This window comes from Podarcis erhardii (assembly GCF_964252035.2).
Source record: "Podarcis erhardii genome assembly, chromosome: 2".
NCBI lineage: Eukaryota > Metazoa > Chordata > Lepidosauria > Squamata > Lacertidae > Podarcis > Podarcis erhardii.
The window spans coordinates 5,406,934-5,424,731 of NC_138498.1; the positions used below are offsets into that span (position 1 = coordinate 5,406,934).

General features: G+C 44.4%; 1 protein-coding gene across 10 annotated transcripts in view; it reads left to right on the top strand.

The window, feature by feature from the left end:
- SMARCC2 (SWI/SNF related BAF chromatin remodeling complex subunit C2) overlaps positions 1–17,798 on the top strand; it is a 33,847-nt gene that overhangs the window by 6,285 nt on the left and 9,764 nt on the right. For 3 of the 10 annotated variants that reach the window (XM_081851670.1, XM_081851679.1, XM_081851671.1), the window contains exons 5-24: positions 82–174; positions 1,333–1,402; positions 2,804–2,873; positions 3,181–3,256; positions 3,481–3,612; positions 4,512–4,627; positions 5,152–5,276; positions 5,577–5,636; positions 9,221–9,258; positions 10,021–10,151; positions 10,241–10,312; positions 10,902–11,015; positions 11,387–11,540; positions 11,954–12,046; positions 12,486–12,605; positions 12,938–13,000; positions 13,681–13,939; positions 15,032–15,355; positions 15,829–15,893; positions 16,315–16,444. In XM_081851670.1, coding sequence (XP_081707796.1) covers positions 82–174; positions 1,333–1,402; positions 2,804–2,873; positions 3,181–3,256; positions 3,481–3,612; positions 4,512–4,627; positions 5,152–5,276; positions 5,577–5,636; positions 9,221–9,258; positions 10,021–10,151; positions 10,241–10,312; positions 10,902–11,015; positions 11,387–11,540; positions 11,954–12,046; positions 12,486–12,605; positions 12,938–13,000; positions 13,681–13,939; positions 15,032–15,355; positions 15,829–15,893; positions 16,315–16,444 — 2,305 coding nt within the window. The remainder of the gene's footprint in view (positions 1–81; positions 175–1,332; positions 1,403–2,803; positions 2,874–3,180; positions 3,257–3,480; positions 3,613–4,511; positions 4,628–5,151; positions 5,277–5,576; positions 5,637–9,220; positions 9,259–10,020; positions 10,152–10,240; positions 10,313–10,901; positions 11,016–11,386; positions 11,541–11,953; positions 12,047–12,485; positions 12,606–12,937; positions 13,001–13,680; positions 13,940–15,031; positions 15,356–15,828; positions 15,894–16,314; positions 16,445–17,798) is intronic. The other 7 variants (XM_081851673.1, XM_081851672.1, XM_081851674.1 and 4 more) reach the window with 7 other exon arrangements.

The following is a 17,798-nucleotide window of genomic DNA, read 5'->3' on the forward strand; positions in this document are numbered from 1 at the left end:
GGTGATTTCTTTCCCTTTCTCTGCCCATTTATGGATTTCTGGCCACCAGGTGCTCATCTGCACTATATATTTTTCTTCCAGAACAATTGTCTCTCCCGACCTAACATCTATTTGCATCCAGACGTTGACCCTAAATTGCAGGCCAAGCTGAAAGACATTGTGAAACGGCACCAGGTGGGTGAGATTGCAGAACAGCATTAGCTGGGTATCACAAAAATTTTCAGAGGGTCGTGCATGTCTGAAAATGGCTGAGATAGTGATATGCTTGTTTGCTTGGGAATTAAGAATAATATAGCAACACATCTGCTTGCTTGCCACGATGTTGTATGTAAGTTTTCATTTGAATAACTTGTCTACAAGGGACCATTAAAATATTAAAAGAAGTAAGTCTCTCCCATGGAATGGTACATGATAAGTTGGTGACCCCCTTCTACTAATGAATTTTGTAAAGAGGGTATTTAAAAGTTGGGAAAATACCACTGAACAGTAATGCTCTGATGGTGTGGGTACTTAAGCAATTCAGCACTCCTACCATGCCTGAGCGTTTACAGAGTAATGCAAAACAAAAGGCTCAAGGAGAGAATAATCTAAATAAGGACACTGCAGGAGATAAACACAGGGAAAGCAAAAGAAGTGTGAGCAGTTCCAGTTCCACATGCATATACAGTGGTACCTCAGGTTACATACGCTTCAGGTTACATATGCTTCAGGTTACAGACTCCGCTAACCCAGAAATATTACCTTGGGTTAAGAACTTTGCTTCAGGATGAAAACAGAAATCGTGCTCCGGCGGCACAGTGGCAGCAGGAGGCCCCATTAGCTAAAGTGGTGCTTCAGGTTAAGAACAGTTTCAGGTAAAGAACGGACCTCCGGAACGAATTAAGTACTTAACCCGAGGTACCACTGTATTTTGTTTTTGTTGGGGAAGACAACTAAGGGCATCATGGGAAAAGTGAGTTTTGTGTGGAAAAGAGGTGCTACCGTGAAGTACTTCCAAGTGGGAGTCCCTGTCATAAAGAGCTGCAAAGGAGAACAGGTGGTTCAAACCAGTTCAGGCTGACCAAAGAGAAGTTAGGCCTACCTAAACTGCTTACAGGATGAGATGCTTCGCCAAACCTAAGTGGTTTTGGTCCAGTAATGAGGTTTTAAGAACTGTTTTAACTCTTCATAAGCAATTTGGGCCTCTTGCTAGTGTAGCATGGCGTTGAGGAAGACAGGTTTAATTGCATATAAATAAACTTTTCCAGATAGCTTTCATTCTGTAACCTGCCTCATTATGAGGCTGGAATTCAGATGTCCTGGTCTTTATGCACTCTTTTGATCTCTTTCCAGGGAACAGTAACAGAAGATAAGAACAATGCTTCCCATATTGTCTTCCCTGTCCCTGGAAGCCTTGAAGAAGGTAAGGTTTCTGTCTATTTTCATTCAGTTGTAGAATTTTAACTTTCATCTTGCAGAGTGATCTCTGGTTGTTGCATGCTTGATTATCCCACACTGGGTTGTAGCTAGACATGCTTATAAAACAGTCAGCAAATTGCAGTGCTGCTCGCATTTTTTCCAGTAGGGGAACGACACATGTGCAGCTGGAGTGAAAGAGACCACATTTAAAGCAGCAACAATAGTAAACAGTTCATTAGTAAAGGGCAAGGGGCTGTGGTGGTGGTGAAGGAAAGTGAAACATGATTTACAAATCATTTAAATCTAAAGATGTAAAATAGCACTCATATTTTCTATAGCACCTTCAGCATTTAAAATACTTTATAGCTTTTACTCTGCATATCCCAGAATGCACCATTCTTAGGCAGGATACTTGGTCCCCATTGCACTTATATTTCACTCGCTTCCAATATTTGTTAGCTACTTCTCTCCCATTCTTTCAGGATATCTCAGCTGTCTACAGCAGGCATGACTAACAAGGCGTTCTGTAATAATATATGGTACATTAATATAAAACAATTGATTGAAACATAGACGTTTTTCAAAAGTTAAACAATAGAACAGATTAACAACATAAACCAATACTTAAAATATTCAGTCAAATAAGGGTTATGCCTGGCACAGAAAGTATTGTTGTGTGGCACCAGTCATAGGTTGTGGTGAGGATCTTCCACAACCGGGGCTCCATCACAAGGAGGCCTCTCTGCATTACCACATACAGTGGTGCCCCGCAAGACGAATGCCTCGCAAGACGAAAAACCCGCTAGACGAAAGGGTTTTCCGTTTTTGAGGCGCTTCGCAAGACGAATTTCCCTATGGGCTTGCTTTGCAAGACGAAAACGTCTTGTGAGTCTTGCGATTTTTTTCACTTTTTTCTCCCTTTTTCTAAGCCGCTAATAGCCGCTAAGCCGCTAATAGCGCTAATCCGCTAATAGGGTTGCTTCACAAGACGAAAAAACCGCTAGACGAAGAGACTCGCGGAACGGATTCTTTTCGTCTTGCGAGGCACCGCTGTAATGTATCCCCCCTGCCCTGCAAGAAACAAAACAAAAAACCCAACCCCATATCTGGAGAAAAGCCTCCACTTAGGATCTTACAGCACAGGCAGGTTGGGTAAGTTTCCCTGGGGTGGAAATTGCACAAATGGGATACCGCTACTGAGAAGACCTTGTCTCCAGTCACCACCTGCCTCTGCAGATGACCTCAGCTAATGCAGGTGCAGCCATTCATTTACCCAACTTCCCTTACAGGGGCTCAAGGTAGATCACTGTAAAAATGCTGCACAATACAAACGGTGTGAAATGAAGTCTTTCCAGAGTGAATTAATACCTTGAGCGTAATCATCCATGTTTACTCTTTCTTGTAGAAGAGTGGGTTCGCCCGATCATGAAGAGAGACAAACAGGTCCTCCTGCACTGGGGCTACTACCCTGACAGGTGAGCAGGAGCAGGGTTAGCATCTGCCCACTGTAACCTTCTCAATATAGGTATAGGAAGCATCTTTTTCCCTGTGTATTGTAGTGTGTATTTGCAGCTGATGCTATCAGTTTATATCCTCTGCTATTTTTGTTTTCTACTAGCTATTTCCTGTAAATTTGCAGAATGTGAATCTGGCTAAGTTTTTCCTGTTTCTGAAAGTGGGGCATAGATGAACTTGTGCCTTAATTTCCGCACCCATTCCTTGAAACTGGCTACATTGTGCAGGAGAGGTTTTGAATCAACTGCTACCTGCTTTCCTTCTTAGCTATGACACCTGGATACCAGCAAGTGAAATTGAGGCCCCCGTGGAGGACGCACCCACACCAGAGAAACCCCGCAAGGTAAAGGATTGCCTTCATTTGATGTTTGAGTACAAAAAGAACTTGGGATTGGGTCACTCGAGGCAGCTGTCACAGAATGTGAGGCTCTGAATTCATGTTATGTCCACTGGGCCAGAGACATTCCTTTGAGCCTTTCCTTGTTGCAATTTTGGATTGGGAAGTGGTTCATTTCCCTTCTTGCTTTAAGGTGCTCAGTGTTGGGTTTCTCTTCTCCTCACATCAAGGTTCATGGCAAATGGATCCTGGACACAGACACTTTCAATGAGTGGATGAATGAAGAAGACTATGAAGTAAATGATGAGAAGAGCCCTGTCTCCCGCAGGAAGAAGATCTCTGCCAAGACTCTCACTGATGAGGTACGATGCTTTTAGAGAACTTCCATTTCTTTATAATACTTTTGGGATATCCTGAATATACCTATGTTCTAATGAGAGAAAAACTTAAGACCGAGAACAAAACCATCTCTGACCAACGCATATATAGGAGCATGATATTTCAGACCCACCATTTCTGTGTCCACTTCTTGTATTATTTTGGTCTTTTAAATAGAGTTCCTCTGTGCCCAGCAACGCTTTTTTAAACATACAAAGTAAGGCTACAGGATCAGAATCTCATAGCGCAGATTCATTTTAAGGCAAAATCAACCTGTGCTGTGAGATTCCGATCCTATAGCCTTTCTTTGTATGATGTTGTGTGTAGTGTGATCCTGAATGTTCACACTTGCTCACAAATGTAAGAAGTGTCTTGCTGGATCCAACCAAGTTCCATCTGGTCCAGCTTTCATTGCAATAATTCCAAAAGCCATCAAGTTCTATATGGTCCACCTTCTGTGTTCCTGTGTCTTATACCTGGCTCATATTCTGGACATGGGCCAGCAAGTCATTGCTCCTTTGCTCTACCTCAGTTCCTGTGCTCCACCCCCCCCCTTTAAACAATTAGACACAATTTCTGTAAGGAGGAGGCCAAGCCACACCTTTTCCCTGCTGTTTTGAATATGTGGGGAGTTCTCTCATATAAAAAAGCATCCAAGCTCTCAACTGCCATCTCCTGCCTAGCAACAGATGGTGTGAGGCTGCTTGTTGTGTTTTGACACACAAAACAGACTATTGACTTCCTGTGAACTGAGGCCTCCCAACTGTAATGGACTTGGTGTAGAATGTGAGGGACAGAAGCCTGAGAAATGTCCATTCACTGTTTCCTCAGCAGAAGCTGATCATTGCTCCTTCTGTACAGTTGCCTTATTTCATCTCTCTAGGTTAACAGTCCTGACTCAGACCGACGGGATAAGAAGGGAGGAAACTATAAGAAAAGGAAGCGTTCTCCCTCTCCTTCACCTACTCCAGAAGCAAAAAAGAAGAATGCCAAGAAAGGGTGAGGACAAGCTGCTTTTCCTTTTTCCCCCTTTTGGGCTGACTAGATATCAAGTAGCTCAGCCTTGATTTTATTGGTTCTCTTGTGCTCCCCACAACCCCATAAATTACATTGTCTTTAAAGAAAGATTGGAACTTGAAGTGTTCTGCAATGAGGCTTCCTAGTACATTCCTGAGGACACAGATTATTGGCAGATAATCAGCCCACCCCATCCACTCCATTGACTGATTACACTGCTGACTCCACTTTCTGTATGCAGCTGTGGATTTGCCACATGAGCACATGACACTTTCACCCAATTTTCCTTTCTTGAGAATAAGCATCAAAGTGCCTTCTTACCAGAAGTGACACTTAAGCTGGAAGAGAAACCTTTCTCCTTTTGGACAAAAACATTGATCATAGTGTTTGCTGTGCACAACCAAGTCTTTGTGCTGCCCATACATAATGGAGTCCAGGGTATTCTGCTTGTATTAGTTTGCTCCAACAAGGCTGATGGATCTCTCTCCTTACACTTTCCTCCACAGGCCTTCCACTCCCTACACCAAATCCAAGCGTGGCCACCGTGAAGAGGAGCAAGAAGACCTCACTAAAGACATGGATGAGCCTTCCCCTGTCCCTAATGTTGAAGAAGTCACACTACCAAAAACAGGTCAGTATCACAGCTTTTGGACTTGCATAGCTATTGTCCTTTCCCGCACTCCATATGGGTCCTGGGGTCACTAGGTCAAGATTGTACTAACCAGTGTCTCCACCAAAAGTAGTGCTGTTTCATTGCTTTGTGAACCAGTTTGATGAATAAAACAGTCCTCCCCCCAACTCCATTTCAATCTCTGTGCCTGTCTGCTCCTTACAGTGCAATAGAGGAATATATGAATCTTCCAGGAGGTGGGAAGAACCTTTGAGAATTTTCTCTCAGTAAAGTATTCCTTCCTTGTTCTGTCTTGCATAGTTAACACCAAGAAAGACTCTGAATCGGCTCCTGTGAAGGGTGGCACCATGACCGATTTGGGTAAGGGATATTTTTTCTTTTGTTATCCCGCTCTTTGAATGGGAATAAGTGCATGTTCTTCAGTGTTCGCTGGATATTAGGTAGCAATATTAATTTTTTTAAAAAATAATATTTATTACTTTTAAAACTTACAAAGAGGAAAGAGAAGAAAAGAGACAAAAAGAAAAAAACAAGAAAGGGAAAAAACAATACAATACAATATATAGACAGTACAAAACACAACATTAACCTAAACAAAACAAAACAAAAACAATTTAAAAACATACATTATACCATTTCAGTAGTCTATCTTTCATACCCTTGTTTCATCGACCTCCTCTCACCTCCCTTTTTGTATTCCACTTCTATTAATTGTTTCAGCAATTCCTTTCCATCTTTCTCTATTTTCTGTCATATAAATATCTTAACTTATTTTTACCCTTATTTTCCATTAATACTATAATGCTTATTTATGCTTAACTCCTTATAACATTTCAACTAAAGCCATAAGATTTCATTCCAACATTTTTCTAACACTCAGTAATTTTACAATATTTCTATTTCTGAAAAGAAACTTTAAAACTTTTTCCAATCTTCTTCCACCATCTCTTCTCCCTGGTCTCGGATACTGCCAGTCATTCGTCAATTCCAAATAGTCCATCAACCTGGTGATCTTCTGTCCGAGGCTCTTAACTCTTTTCCAAGTCCCTTCTGCAGGTCTTCTTCATATTTATACATGCACTTTACTTTGTCTTCTACTGATCTTGTTCTTATTTTCCTTCCTTTGATACTGAAGAGCAGATCTCGGGGAAGCTCCAACCTAGCAATGCTTTTATTCCTTCTTGACAGGTCAACCAAATCTCCATGGTTAAATCTAAAATCCATAAGGTATTTCAGGACATGTTTCAAAATTCCTCCAAATCCAAAGGCCCCCACAGCTCCAATCTCCTCACGACCCAAGTCCAAATCCCAAAAGTGAGTAAATCCCTGCATGAAGGGATCTATCCAACTTTCCTTCTCCAGTCCAGGCAGGGCTCCGATCCTCAAAATCTGACTTTTTCTAAATTCAATCATAAAAGGCCTCAACTTATAGTCCTTAATTTGCCTCTGTAAGGCTGGGGCTCCCACTTGTATTACTTTAGGTTCATCAACAGCAACTTTCTCCTTCGCCTTCTCGACAATTTGCCCTGTCAAAGTAGATTCCTGTATCAGATCCTGAATAATTTCTGTATTGATGTTCACTTTTTGTCCCAAATTAGTCACTTTTTGTCCCAAGTTAGTCACTTTTTGTCCCAAGTTATCAATTTTAGTAGTCATGACATCTGTCTTCTTGTGGAGTTGTTCCAACGAGTGACTTATCTTGCATAATGCAATCACTAAAGCTTCTTCTGTCGACATTCTCAAATAGTCCAAGGTCAATCCCTAATTCTCACAGTCTCTTATCTTGCAGCTGGTTCCCCCAGCTCAGCTCTTATAACAGTTTCAAAGGCTCCCTCTAGAGGGAAACAGTTTCTATTTGTGTCAATCCTTTTAAGCACAGTTCAAAAGGTAAATATAGTTTCAATTTTCAGTTACTTTTTCTCCTTTTTAAACGCAGAAGAGGACAATGGAAACAATATATTTCTCTTATTTAGCTAACTGTCAAGATACGTTCTATTCACAGCCAATGAACTTCAAAACGTCAATCTTACTGGCAGCCCCTTTCCAGGTTCAGAGCAGTGGTGATTTAATTTTCAACACTCTCTCCTGCAGGCTTGCGCGATCCAAAATTTCCTCCCTCTTCTCCTGCTTCCAAGGGGGGTTCAATAGTTTAATCGATGGAAGTTTAATCCTTTGCGGAAGACTTTCCAAGACCTTAGCTTGCAGCATCTTTGCTTCAATCTATTTACAAAAGGGGAAGGCGGACTTCCTGTTTAAAACCTTCCCGTTTCGGTGCCAAATTAAGACATTTATAGATCCAATTTTCCGTTCTACTCACGGGTAGTTGTTTAAAATCGAATTGTCCACAGGAAAAAGTCAGCGCTCTCCGGCAACAGCAATGCGGCTTCACTCCGTGAAAGAAGCAATCAATTCGAAGCACTGCGCTGCTCACCCCACGTCGCTCCCCGCGAGTAGGGGAGGCGCAAAAGGTGCCAGCCGAATCCCAGGTTCACAGGCTTCTCCCGCCTGTGATTTTTAGTGGGTCTCCGCCTTCGCCGTGGCGTCCAGACCCTGTTTCCACGGAGTAAATTCCTCCCGATCAGAGGAATTCCGCCATTGCCAGAGGCGCTAACCCGGAAGTCCGATATTAGGTAGCAATATTAAACCACAATAAAGGCTCATTGAGTAGCATCCCCCCTTTGTTACTGTGAAGAACCACATGTTGGAGGGCATGAAATTCACTTCATGTGAGTGTTGAAAACTGGTCACCCCTGAGTCCTGACTTGCGACTAATGTCCTGAGATGCTATACTAAGGGCTGCTTGAAACGTGACATTTTTGTGGCAGGGTTGTAAAATAAACTTGCATTATGAGTGAAGTCCACATTGGTGTTTGATTTGCCCACGTGTATGCTTCTTTGGAAGAGACTGGCTGTTGGAGCTTCCACAGAAGCATAAGCTAGGCAGAGCAGACACCTAAGAAGTGGCCTCTGTAGATCTCTGAAGTAGGTTAAGTAAGCATGAATCAGAAAACCGGTGTACGTAAGCCAAACTGGCAAATGCAGTAATAGTAGCAAGTTATGCCTGAGTAATTCCAGTAGACCCTAAGAGCTGCCAAATTGCAACTGTCAACCAGATGTTCTAGAGAGAGGGTATAAGAAGCCAAAGGCTTATTGGCTGGAATCCAGAGAGCCTCACAGCTTGCTGTCTTAAGCTCAAGGGGGATTTAGACTTGTTTTCATCAAACAACAACCTCCTGTGCCATATGGCAAATTGCTTTTGAAACAGGAGTTCAAAAGAAAGTTTTGATATGTCATGGGAGTCAGCTGTTTAAGGAAGAAAGCAAAAAACTCCATTTACATGCCTCCTTGTGCGAGCTTAATTAGCAATTTGGACCCCAGTCAATAAATGTATTAGTCATAGTGTGTATTTAAAAATACTTGTGCGCATGTACAGAATAGATTAGTGCATGCATATGTAATACACAAACATATAAAACAAGACATTAAACTCTTCTGCCACTTCCAGTTTCTAGCAGTTTTTACGAAAAGGTTATATTTATAGCCCCATCTATGCCAAGTACTCAGAATGAGCTGCAATGTTTCAGCCAAGATTGATTAATATGCTAACATGTTGTCAAGGGGGCTCATATTCCGTGTAACAAATACACGCCCTGGGGAAAAATGGAAGTTTAAACCAAAAACAATAATCAGTAATAAACTTTTAATACTATTTAGAGGGTCAGTGAAATGCAAAAAAAACAACAACACCCTCCTTGCTTTCTGCTCACTAAAATACCTTTATAATCTCCTCCACCCTTGTAAAATATGATTGGACACACATTTAGGTATCTGCATGTACAGGAATCTCATAAGTACTCAACTCAGTGTAATATTCCCAACTACTGTAGAATGAGTACAAATAGGTCTACATGACTAAGGTTGCCTTTGCCATTTTTGCTTTCCAGATGAGCCAGAAGATGAGAACATGGAGACTGCAGGCAAGGTGAGCCAAGTCTGACTCAACTCACAGAGCAATCCTACCCTTTAATTATGGCCTGGGGATGGGAAGGTGAGGGCTGCCACAATGATAGCAGAACGGCCACTGTATCCTTAGCCTGCAGTGTGTTCAACCTGGGAATGGAAAAACTCACAACCCGAAAATCCCTAAATGACATAAAAATGGCAAGCATGTTCTGGAAACACCACCAGTGGCAACCAATCGGGGGCTGTGTTGGTGATGACGCCCACATTCCTCCCAGGCACAGAGGGAGCCAATGGAACTTGCATCAACAGGGATGTGTCCTTAGCAGACCCATTGCATCACCCCACAGGTAGAATGCAAGAATTACACCACAGCTTCTGTTTTTGCCTAGTCTGCTGCTCTTTTCCTCCTAAACAGGCTAATATTCTGGTTCTTCTTTCCTTGCCCTAGTTTGGCCTGGGCAGAAGTGGACACAATTCCATTGCTTCAGTGCTGCAAAGATATGGAAGGGCACCTCCTTGGAGGCCTGTGACAGCACCCATAATTATGCTTGTGCCATAGCACCCTCTGAAACAGCAAAGCACCCTTGATTCCTCTCTCGTCACCTAGCAGTTTGTCTGTACACCTGCCTACTGTCACCCTCTGAGAAGGACTCAGGTTTTCTGAGTGCTGCACGAACAAGCAATTCCATCCTAGGCTTCTCTTAAAATGAAGCTTAAGAACAAAAGTCGTAAGAAAACAATGGGCACTCAGGTTGCCTACTCAGGAGCTTTCTGGTTTCAGGATGAAGAGGAGAACAATGCTGGAAACAAAGGAGAGCAGACCAAGAACCCTGACCTCCATGAAGACAATGTCACCGAACAGACGCATCACATCATCATCCCTAGCTACGCAGCCTGGTTTGACTATAACAGGTGCCTGAGTGGGGACCAGGGAGGGCTTTTCCTCCCAGTACCTCCAGCCTTCCAGTCTGTTCTAACGCTTCCTTTTGATTCTTCCTCAGCGTCCATGCTATTGAGCGGAGAGCCCTCCCAGAATTTTTCAATGGCAAAAACAAGTCAAAGACTCCTGAAATGTAAGATTGCTGTTATAAGCAGTAAGGTCTGTTCTGGGATAGTAAACGTGGCAACCTTTTTCCTCTGGTAAGAGGAGGGCTGGGGGAAGTCTTCTTATTTCCTAGTCCAAGGATTCCCAAACTTGCTTTCAAGTTTCATTCAAGTGGTCCATGGCATGTAATCTTGCAGTTTGAAGCAGGGAGATGGCACATCCACTGCATTAAATATATTGATTTTTACTTGTATTTTTGTAGCTTCTTTTATTTCTTATGTTGCATGTTATTGTACTGCAGTTTGAATTCTGTGGAATAATAATAAAATGCCATATATAATAAAGGACAGCAGTAACAAAGTACAATTAAAAAACATACAGCATTTGGCACAGTACATTATAATTGCTACAATGGACAGAAAAAGTATTAAGTGGTCTGCCAAGACCCTCAGCAGTTTTCAAGTAGTCAGTGTAAAAAAAAGTTAGAGAACCATTATACTGGCCTCTGTAGTATATGGGAGAGAATAGGTCTTAATATCATGGGAATACTTTACAGGGTGACATGGGTTATAAATAGTGGTTCTGACTGTCATCTTTTTCTTCCTGCTGCACTTTAGCTACTTGGCGTACCGCAATTTCATGATTGACACATACCGGCTCAATCCACAGGAGTACCTAACCTCGACTGCCTGCCGTCGGAACCTGGCTGGGGATGTGTGTGCCATCATGAGGTATGCCGAGAAACAGAATAGCTGAGCAAAGCCAGAAGGAATGTATTCAAGACAGAAGCTGCCTCTAGCATTCTATCTTTCATACAGCGCTTAGTGCAACAGGATTTTTCCTCGTTTCTTAGCTCCCATTGTGTTTAATAGTAAAAATTATTTAAAGGTGATGAAAAGGTTGACTGAACATGCCCTGTTGAAGAAGATACAGAAGTTTTGCTTGAGAGTCTTCTTGTTTGACAAAATTGATCTTCCTTATATGGCTGTTTGGCAGATAATTTGTCCTGGGGTGGGAGTCCAGCTCCCGGTCCTCTTAAAAGCAGAGAATAGAATTTGCCACACGGCTGAGCTTTGGGTCCAACTCTGATCCTCTCATGCAGAGTCCATGCCTTCCTGGAGCAATGGGGACTCATTAATTACCAAGTGGATGCAGAGAGCCGGCCGACACCCATGGGACCACCACCTACATCTCATTTCCATGTTCTGGCTGACACCCCTTCGGGATTGGTGCCACTGCAGCCCAAAACACCCCAGGTAGCGTGAGAAGAAATTTATTCAATTTCATTTAGGTATTTTAAATGTTTATAGCTTGGTGGTTTAAAAATCTTCAAGGGGTAGTGTCCAAAAAACATTAAAAGCAAAATGAAATTATACAAGAATCTAGAAACATCTGATAAAATGAATTAGTAGACATATTAATTAGAGCATCAGAAAATTGGGAGTGGGGAGTAATTGGGACAACCCAAAATCCCTTTAGAGAATGGTTGTCTTGGTCTGGGTTTAAAAAGCCAGGAAGTAGCAGGGGGAGCTTCCACATTCATGCAAGCTAGAATCAATTTGCTAGCTTCAAATCATCCCTGCTTCTATGGAAGACTTCATTTCTTTGTTTCCTATCCTAAAAGATACATCAGACTGGGGCTTAGTGCAAAATTGTGCTTATTCTTCAGAGTCGTCAGAGCGATAGCGATACCAAGGCTGGACGAAAGAGCAAGGAGATTGAAGACCTTGTCACTGAGACGGTGAAGGGGAAACCTGAGCTGGTAGGAGAAAGGAGAGCTTCTGGAAGGGAACTATAAATTGTCAGTGTTTCTGGGGTCTAAAAGAGCAGGGCTGTATGGACTTTCCCCCTTCTTTCCCATCAATTTTTAGGATGCATAAGAGATGAATTGTCACATCTCTCACTTCAGGGGTTTCTTAAATGTTGTTGGTTATAGTTTCCCTTATAGGCTAACTGTAAAGTTTCATTGTCAAAGGTCAAGCAAGTCACAAAAAAGAAGGCACCTGCAGATGTCTGCCACTGAAAGTTCAGACCCATCCAAGAAGTGGGCAGCTTCTATCTTTTCACAACAGAGGTGTATGGTTGCTGTCCAACCGTTGCAGTCTGTGTTGTAAATTGGCCACAAATAGAATGTGGTGATGGACATGTTTTCTCTCGGGCTGTGTTTACATCACAGGGAGCTCATTCTTCTCTTTCCCCAGCAAACCACTGCTTCCCAGCAGATGCTGAACTTCCCTGACAAGAGCAAGGAGAAGCCACCAGACATGCAAAACTTTGGGCTTCGCACTGACATGTACACCAAGAAGAATGCTCCTTCCAAGGTAAAGAGTGGGGAGAGGGTGGGTTTGCTGGTATCTGTTCCCTGGTTGGTGTACAGAGGGCCACCAAGAGACAACGGGTTGCCTCCGCCCACTGCCTAGATCATGCAGGGACACAGGACTGGGTAAGAGAGAAACAGCCAGCTCCTCTCCAGTTCTGGCCCAAGGCTGAGCCGGAGAGTACAGCTGAAGAACAGAAAGGCCCTCCAAGGCAGGCGTGCCAAAACCTTGCACTGAGAAAGGGGCCTCTAAGGACACGTGATGGTCAGATTATGGGGCTGGAGGCCTCCTGGTAAGTGACCAGGGTTGTGTTCTAATGCGTGGTTTCCCCACAGAGCAAAGCTGCTGCCAGTGCTACTCGTGAGTGGACAGAGCAGGAGACACTGCTGCTGCTGGAGGTGAGAGGACAAAAACATGATTATCTTCCCACAAAAGTGCCTAAGGCACCTCTTGAGTATTGCTTCCTCTTCCTGCCCCCAATTTGTGCTTAGGCCACCCACACATACTGTGAACTGAGACACTGAATAGATTTTTGAAAGTTGTATCTCTGACTCACAAATACATAAAATATACAACATTTGTAACAACAACAGCAAATTTCTTATACACCGCCCATCTGACTGGTTTACCCCAGCCACTCTGGGTGGTTTCCAACAAAATATAAAGCAAGAAAACACAACATCATTAAAAGCTTCCCGATACAGGCTGCCTTCAAATGGCTACAAAAAGTCATAACACTTTCTTATCTCTTTGACATCTTGCATTGAGGGAACCACCAGAAGGCCCTTGGAGTTGGATCTCAGTGTCTAGGCTGAACAATGGGGGTGGAGATGTTCCTTCAGGTATACGGGACTGAAGCCATTTAGGGCTTTAAAGGTCAACACCAACACTTTGAATTGTGCGCAGAAATATGCATTTATTTAGGAGCTACACTAAACATGGGCACTGAATGTGAGTCTGGCCTCTGAAAAGCTTCAGGCATGTAGAACATCTATTGTGGTGCTGTTGACTGGCTGTTTCTGATCCTTGCCCTTGACCGTTCATGTCCAATGTGCCATTTCTCTTCACTGCTTTTTAGGCTCTGGAGATGTACAAGGATGACTGGAACAAAGTTTCTGAGCACGTTGGCAGCCGCACGCAGGACGAGTGCATTCTGCATTTCCTGCGTCTTCCTATCGAGGACCCTTACCTGGAGGACTCGGAGGCCTCTCTTGGGCCTCTGGCCTATCAACCCATTCCCTTCAGCCAGTCGGGCAACCCCGTGATGAGCACCGTGGCCTTCTTGGCTTCTGTTGTGGACCCTCGTGTGGCATCCGCAGCAGCCAAGTCAGCCCTTGGTAATTAACTGGGGCACTTCAGACTCCCCCCACAGCATCCTTAGGGACGGAAAGGCTATTAAGTCTGTAAATGGGTGCAGTTATTTTAAGAGTTGATAGTGCACATATGTTAACAAGCTTTTCTCTACAGACTTAAATACTTTTTTTAAAAAAGGAAAGCTGTGGATCTCAGGATGCCAAATTCTGGGCCAGCATCCTGGGAACAAGTAAGGAATTTTTTGCTGTCATTTATGTGATGCTAATACCCAGGCTGAACTTGGGTCAGAGACTCACAGATAAGTCCCCAAACAAGCATTCTCACTTCCCCTCCCTCACCTTTTGTTGGTCTGAGATCTCTGAGTTTGCTACTTTCTGAAAGCCTAGCCAATACTCTGTTCCACAGTCTCATCTTGTAGAGGAAATGAGGGCATTTTCATGACTTGACTCAAGTACAATACAGGTATATGCTGCAGCAACAGCATCCATCGCAGATGGCTATCCAACCCCTGCTTAAAAACCTCCAAAGTAGGTTTACCACCTCTCATGGGAGTTTGTTCCATGGTCAAACAGCTCTTACGGTCAGAAAGTTCTTCCTGATGTTTAGTCAGAATCTCCTTTCTTGTAACTTGAAGTCATTGGTTCGGGTCCTACCCTCTGGAGCAGGAGAAAACAAGCTTGCTCCATCTTCCATGTGACCCTTTATATTTTTGAAGATGGCATTCAAACATGTGATGTTGGACTCAGGTGCTCCCCATAAGGTGTGAAAGCCCTGATAGGTGGCAAGTGCATCCACTAGCACTCAGAAAGTAGACTGGGATGTCATGTAGTGGTTGTTGAAATGAGATGCTAATTGCTGACAGAGCTACTACACCTGATCAGATGCAATTCTTCAGCTCCTGTGTCCCCAGTGGCCTCCCGCCCAGCTCTGTTTCATCTGCAACTCTTGACTATCTCAGCCACTTCCTAGTGGGTAGAAAAGGTGCAAAAGGATTTCTTGCTGCTCGCAGCACCTGCACTGCAATGCCCATTTTGCCCCTCTCCCTGTATCCTCCCTGCACGCACCGTTTGGCCACCCGTTGCTCTTTCAGCTGACCCTGTGGTTCTCTTCTGCAGAGGAGTTCTCCAAGATGAAGGAGGAGGTCCCCACAGCCTTGGTTGAAGCTCATGTCCGCAAGGTGGAGGAAGCTGCCAAGGTGACAGGCAAGGCAGACCCGGCATTTGGTCTGGAGAGCAGCGGAATTGCAGGGACCACATCCGATGAGCTGGAGAGAATAGGTGAGGGGGGCGAGCGGGGCGCCTTCCGCGCTTCATCCCGTGAAGCGCCCTCGATGGACCTCGCCCAGTGTGCGGTGGGGACTAAGAAGGGTGCCGAGACGCAGGAGACCAGAGCCGGCCTGGCTTCCGGCCTGGAGCTCACACTCAATCGCCTGGCGCAGGGTAAGGGATTCCCATCGTCACTCTATCTAACCCCACCCTACCCCATCAGACCGGGCAGATCATGGGTTGGGCTGTGGGCCTAAAGCTTCCGCCTCCAGAAGGTTACAGGCTGGCTCAGGGAATGGCTTCTGGGGCCTGCCTTCTTGGGGGGTGCCTGGCCTTAAGCTGGAACTGAGCAGTGAGGTGGAGGCTGGCATTTGGAGTTCTCCCTCTCTAAGGTGCTCCTGTCCAGAACTTGCCTCAGGTCTAAAATACCAGTAATCTGAGAAGAGTTTGTTGGGCCTTAATCTAGTGGGTCCCTCAGCTGCCATTCCTTGTAAAGGTGCTTGAGACAGGTTCTCACCCATTCAGATTCCCACTCCCATTCATTATTCCAATTCCCCCCCCCCTTTAGTGGGTGGGAGGGAGCGTTACTTGCAACCTTTAATATTGGTATCTTTTTTGCCTTGTCTGTTTTTCCATTCCTTGCTCAGAAGAGAGCTGCACAGATGAGAACCGGGCAGAACCTCCGTCATCAGAAGAGAAGAAAGAGGTGAAGGTGCGGGAGGGCGTGGATGAGCCCTGATACATGCTCAGCAAAAAATTAGTCTCCAAAATTTCCTGCATGGGGCATACGTAGGTAGGAGAGGGAGGAAACTGAGGAGATGCCTCATAGGATCCCCACAGGATGTTTGCAGCACCAGCTTGCAACTTTTCCAACTAAAGTAAGGCACCATGTTACCCTGCTAACAACTAACTGTCCCTCAGAGTCCTTCACTTCATTAATCTTCTGATCGCAATATATATCCTGGTCTACTTTCCTGGCCACTAGAATAATAACTATAGATCCCCTGCTCCAGTTCTGAGACTTTTCCAATTGTGCCTTCCATATTGTGTGCGCATGAGCCCCATGCCACAGCTAGGGGAAGGATTAAGAGGCGTTAGGCAGCTGTTGGAATCAAGCCCTTCTCTCAATGCAGGAACCAAGAGAAGGCGCCCTGGAGGAGGAAGTGAAGGAGAAACTTGGTGAAGTGCCCAGGAAAGAGGAAGAGAAAAGCAAAGAGGCTGACGGCGAGAAGGAGATGGACAAGAGTGACGGGGACACCATGGGTGAGCAACACCTTCTGGGTAATGGCAAAGCTCATAAAGTAGCGAGTAGTTTTTGACAGAATTACAACCCTGGTAGATGAAGGGAACGCAGTGGATGTAGCCTACCTTGATTTCAGCAAGGCATTTGACAAGGTGCCCCATGATATTCTTGTAAAGAAGCTGGTAAAATGCGGACTTGACTATGCTACCACTCAGTGGATTTGTAACTGGCTGACTGACCGAACCCAAAGGGTGCTCATCAATGGTTCCTCTTCATCCTGGAGAAGAGTGACTAGTGGGGTGCCACAGGGTTCTGTCTTGGGCCCGGTCTTATTCAACATCTTTATCAACGACTTGGATGATGGACTCAAGGGCATCCTGATCAAATTTGCAGATGACACCAAACTGGGAGGGGTGGCTAACACCCCAGAGGACAGGATCACACTTCAAAACGACCTTGACAGATTAGAGAACTGGGCCAAAACAAACAAGATGAATTTTAATAGGGAGAAATGTAAAGTATTGCACTTGGGCAAAAAAAATGAGAGGCAGAAATACAAGATGGGTGACACCTGGCTTGAGAGCAGTACATGTGAAAAGGATCTAGGAGTCTTGGTTGACCACAAACTTGACATGAGCCAACAGTATGACGCGGCAGCTAAAAAAGCCAATGCAATTCTGGGCTGCATCAATAGGAGTATTGCATCTAGATCAAGGGAAGTAATAGTGCCACTGTATTCTGCTCTGGTCAGACCTCACCTGGAGTACTGTGTCCAGTTCTGGGCACCACAGTTCAAGAAGGACACTGACAAACTAGAACGTGTCCAGAGGAGGGCAACCAAAATGGTCAAAGGCCTGGAAGCGATGCCTTATGAAGAACGGCTAAGGGAGCTGGGCATGTTTAGCCTGGAGAAGAGGAGGTTAAGGGGTGATATGATAGCCATGTTCAAATATATAAAAGGATGTCACATAGAGGAGGGAGAAAGGTTGTTTTCTGCTGCTCCAGAGAAGCGGATACGGAGCAATGGTTCCAAACTACAAGAAAAAAGATTCCACCTAAACATTAGGAGGAACTTCCTGACAGTAAGAGCTGTTCGACAGTGGAATTTGCTGCCAAGGAGTGTGGTGGAGTCTCCTTCTTTGGAGGTCTTTAAGCAGAGGCTTGACAACCATATGTCAGGAGTGCTCTGATGGTGTTTCCTGCTTGGCAGGGGATTGGACTCGATGGCCCTTGTGGTCTCTTCCAACTCTATGATTCTATGATTCTATGAACTAGGAGCCTGAACGGAGCTGGGATGCTGTGGTCACATGTTCTGAAGCAGGGGCTCCCTCCGGATGTTGCTCAACTATGTTTCATCAGTAATGATTGAGCACG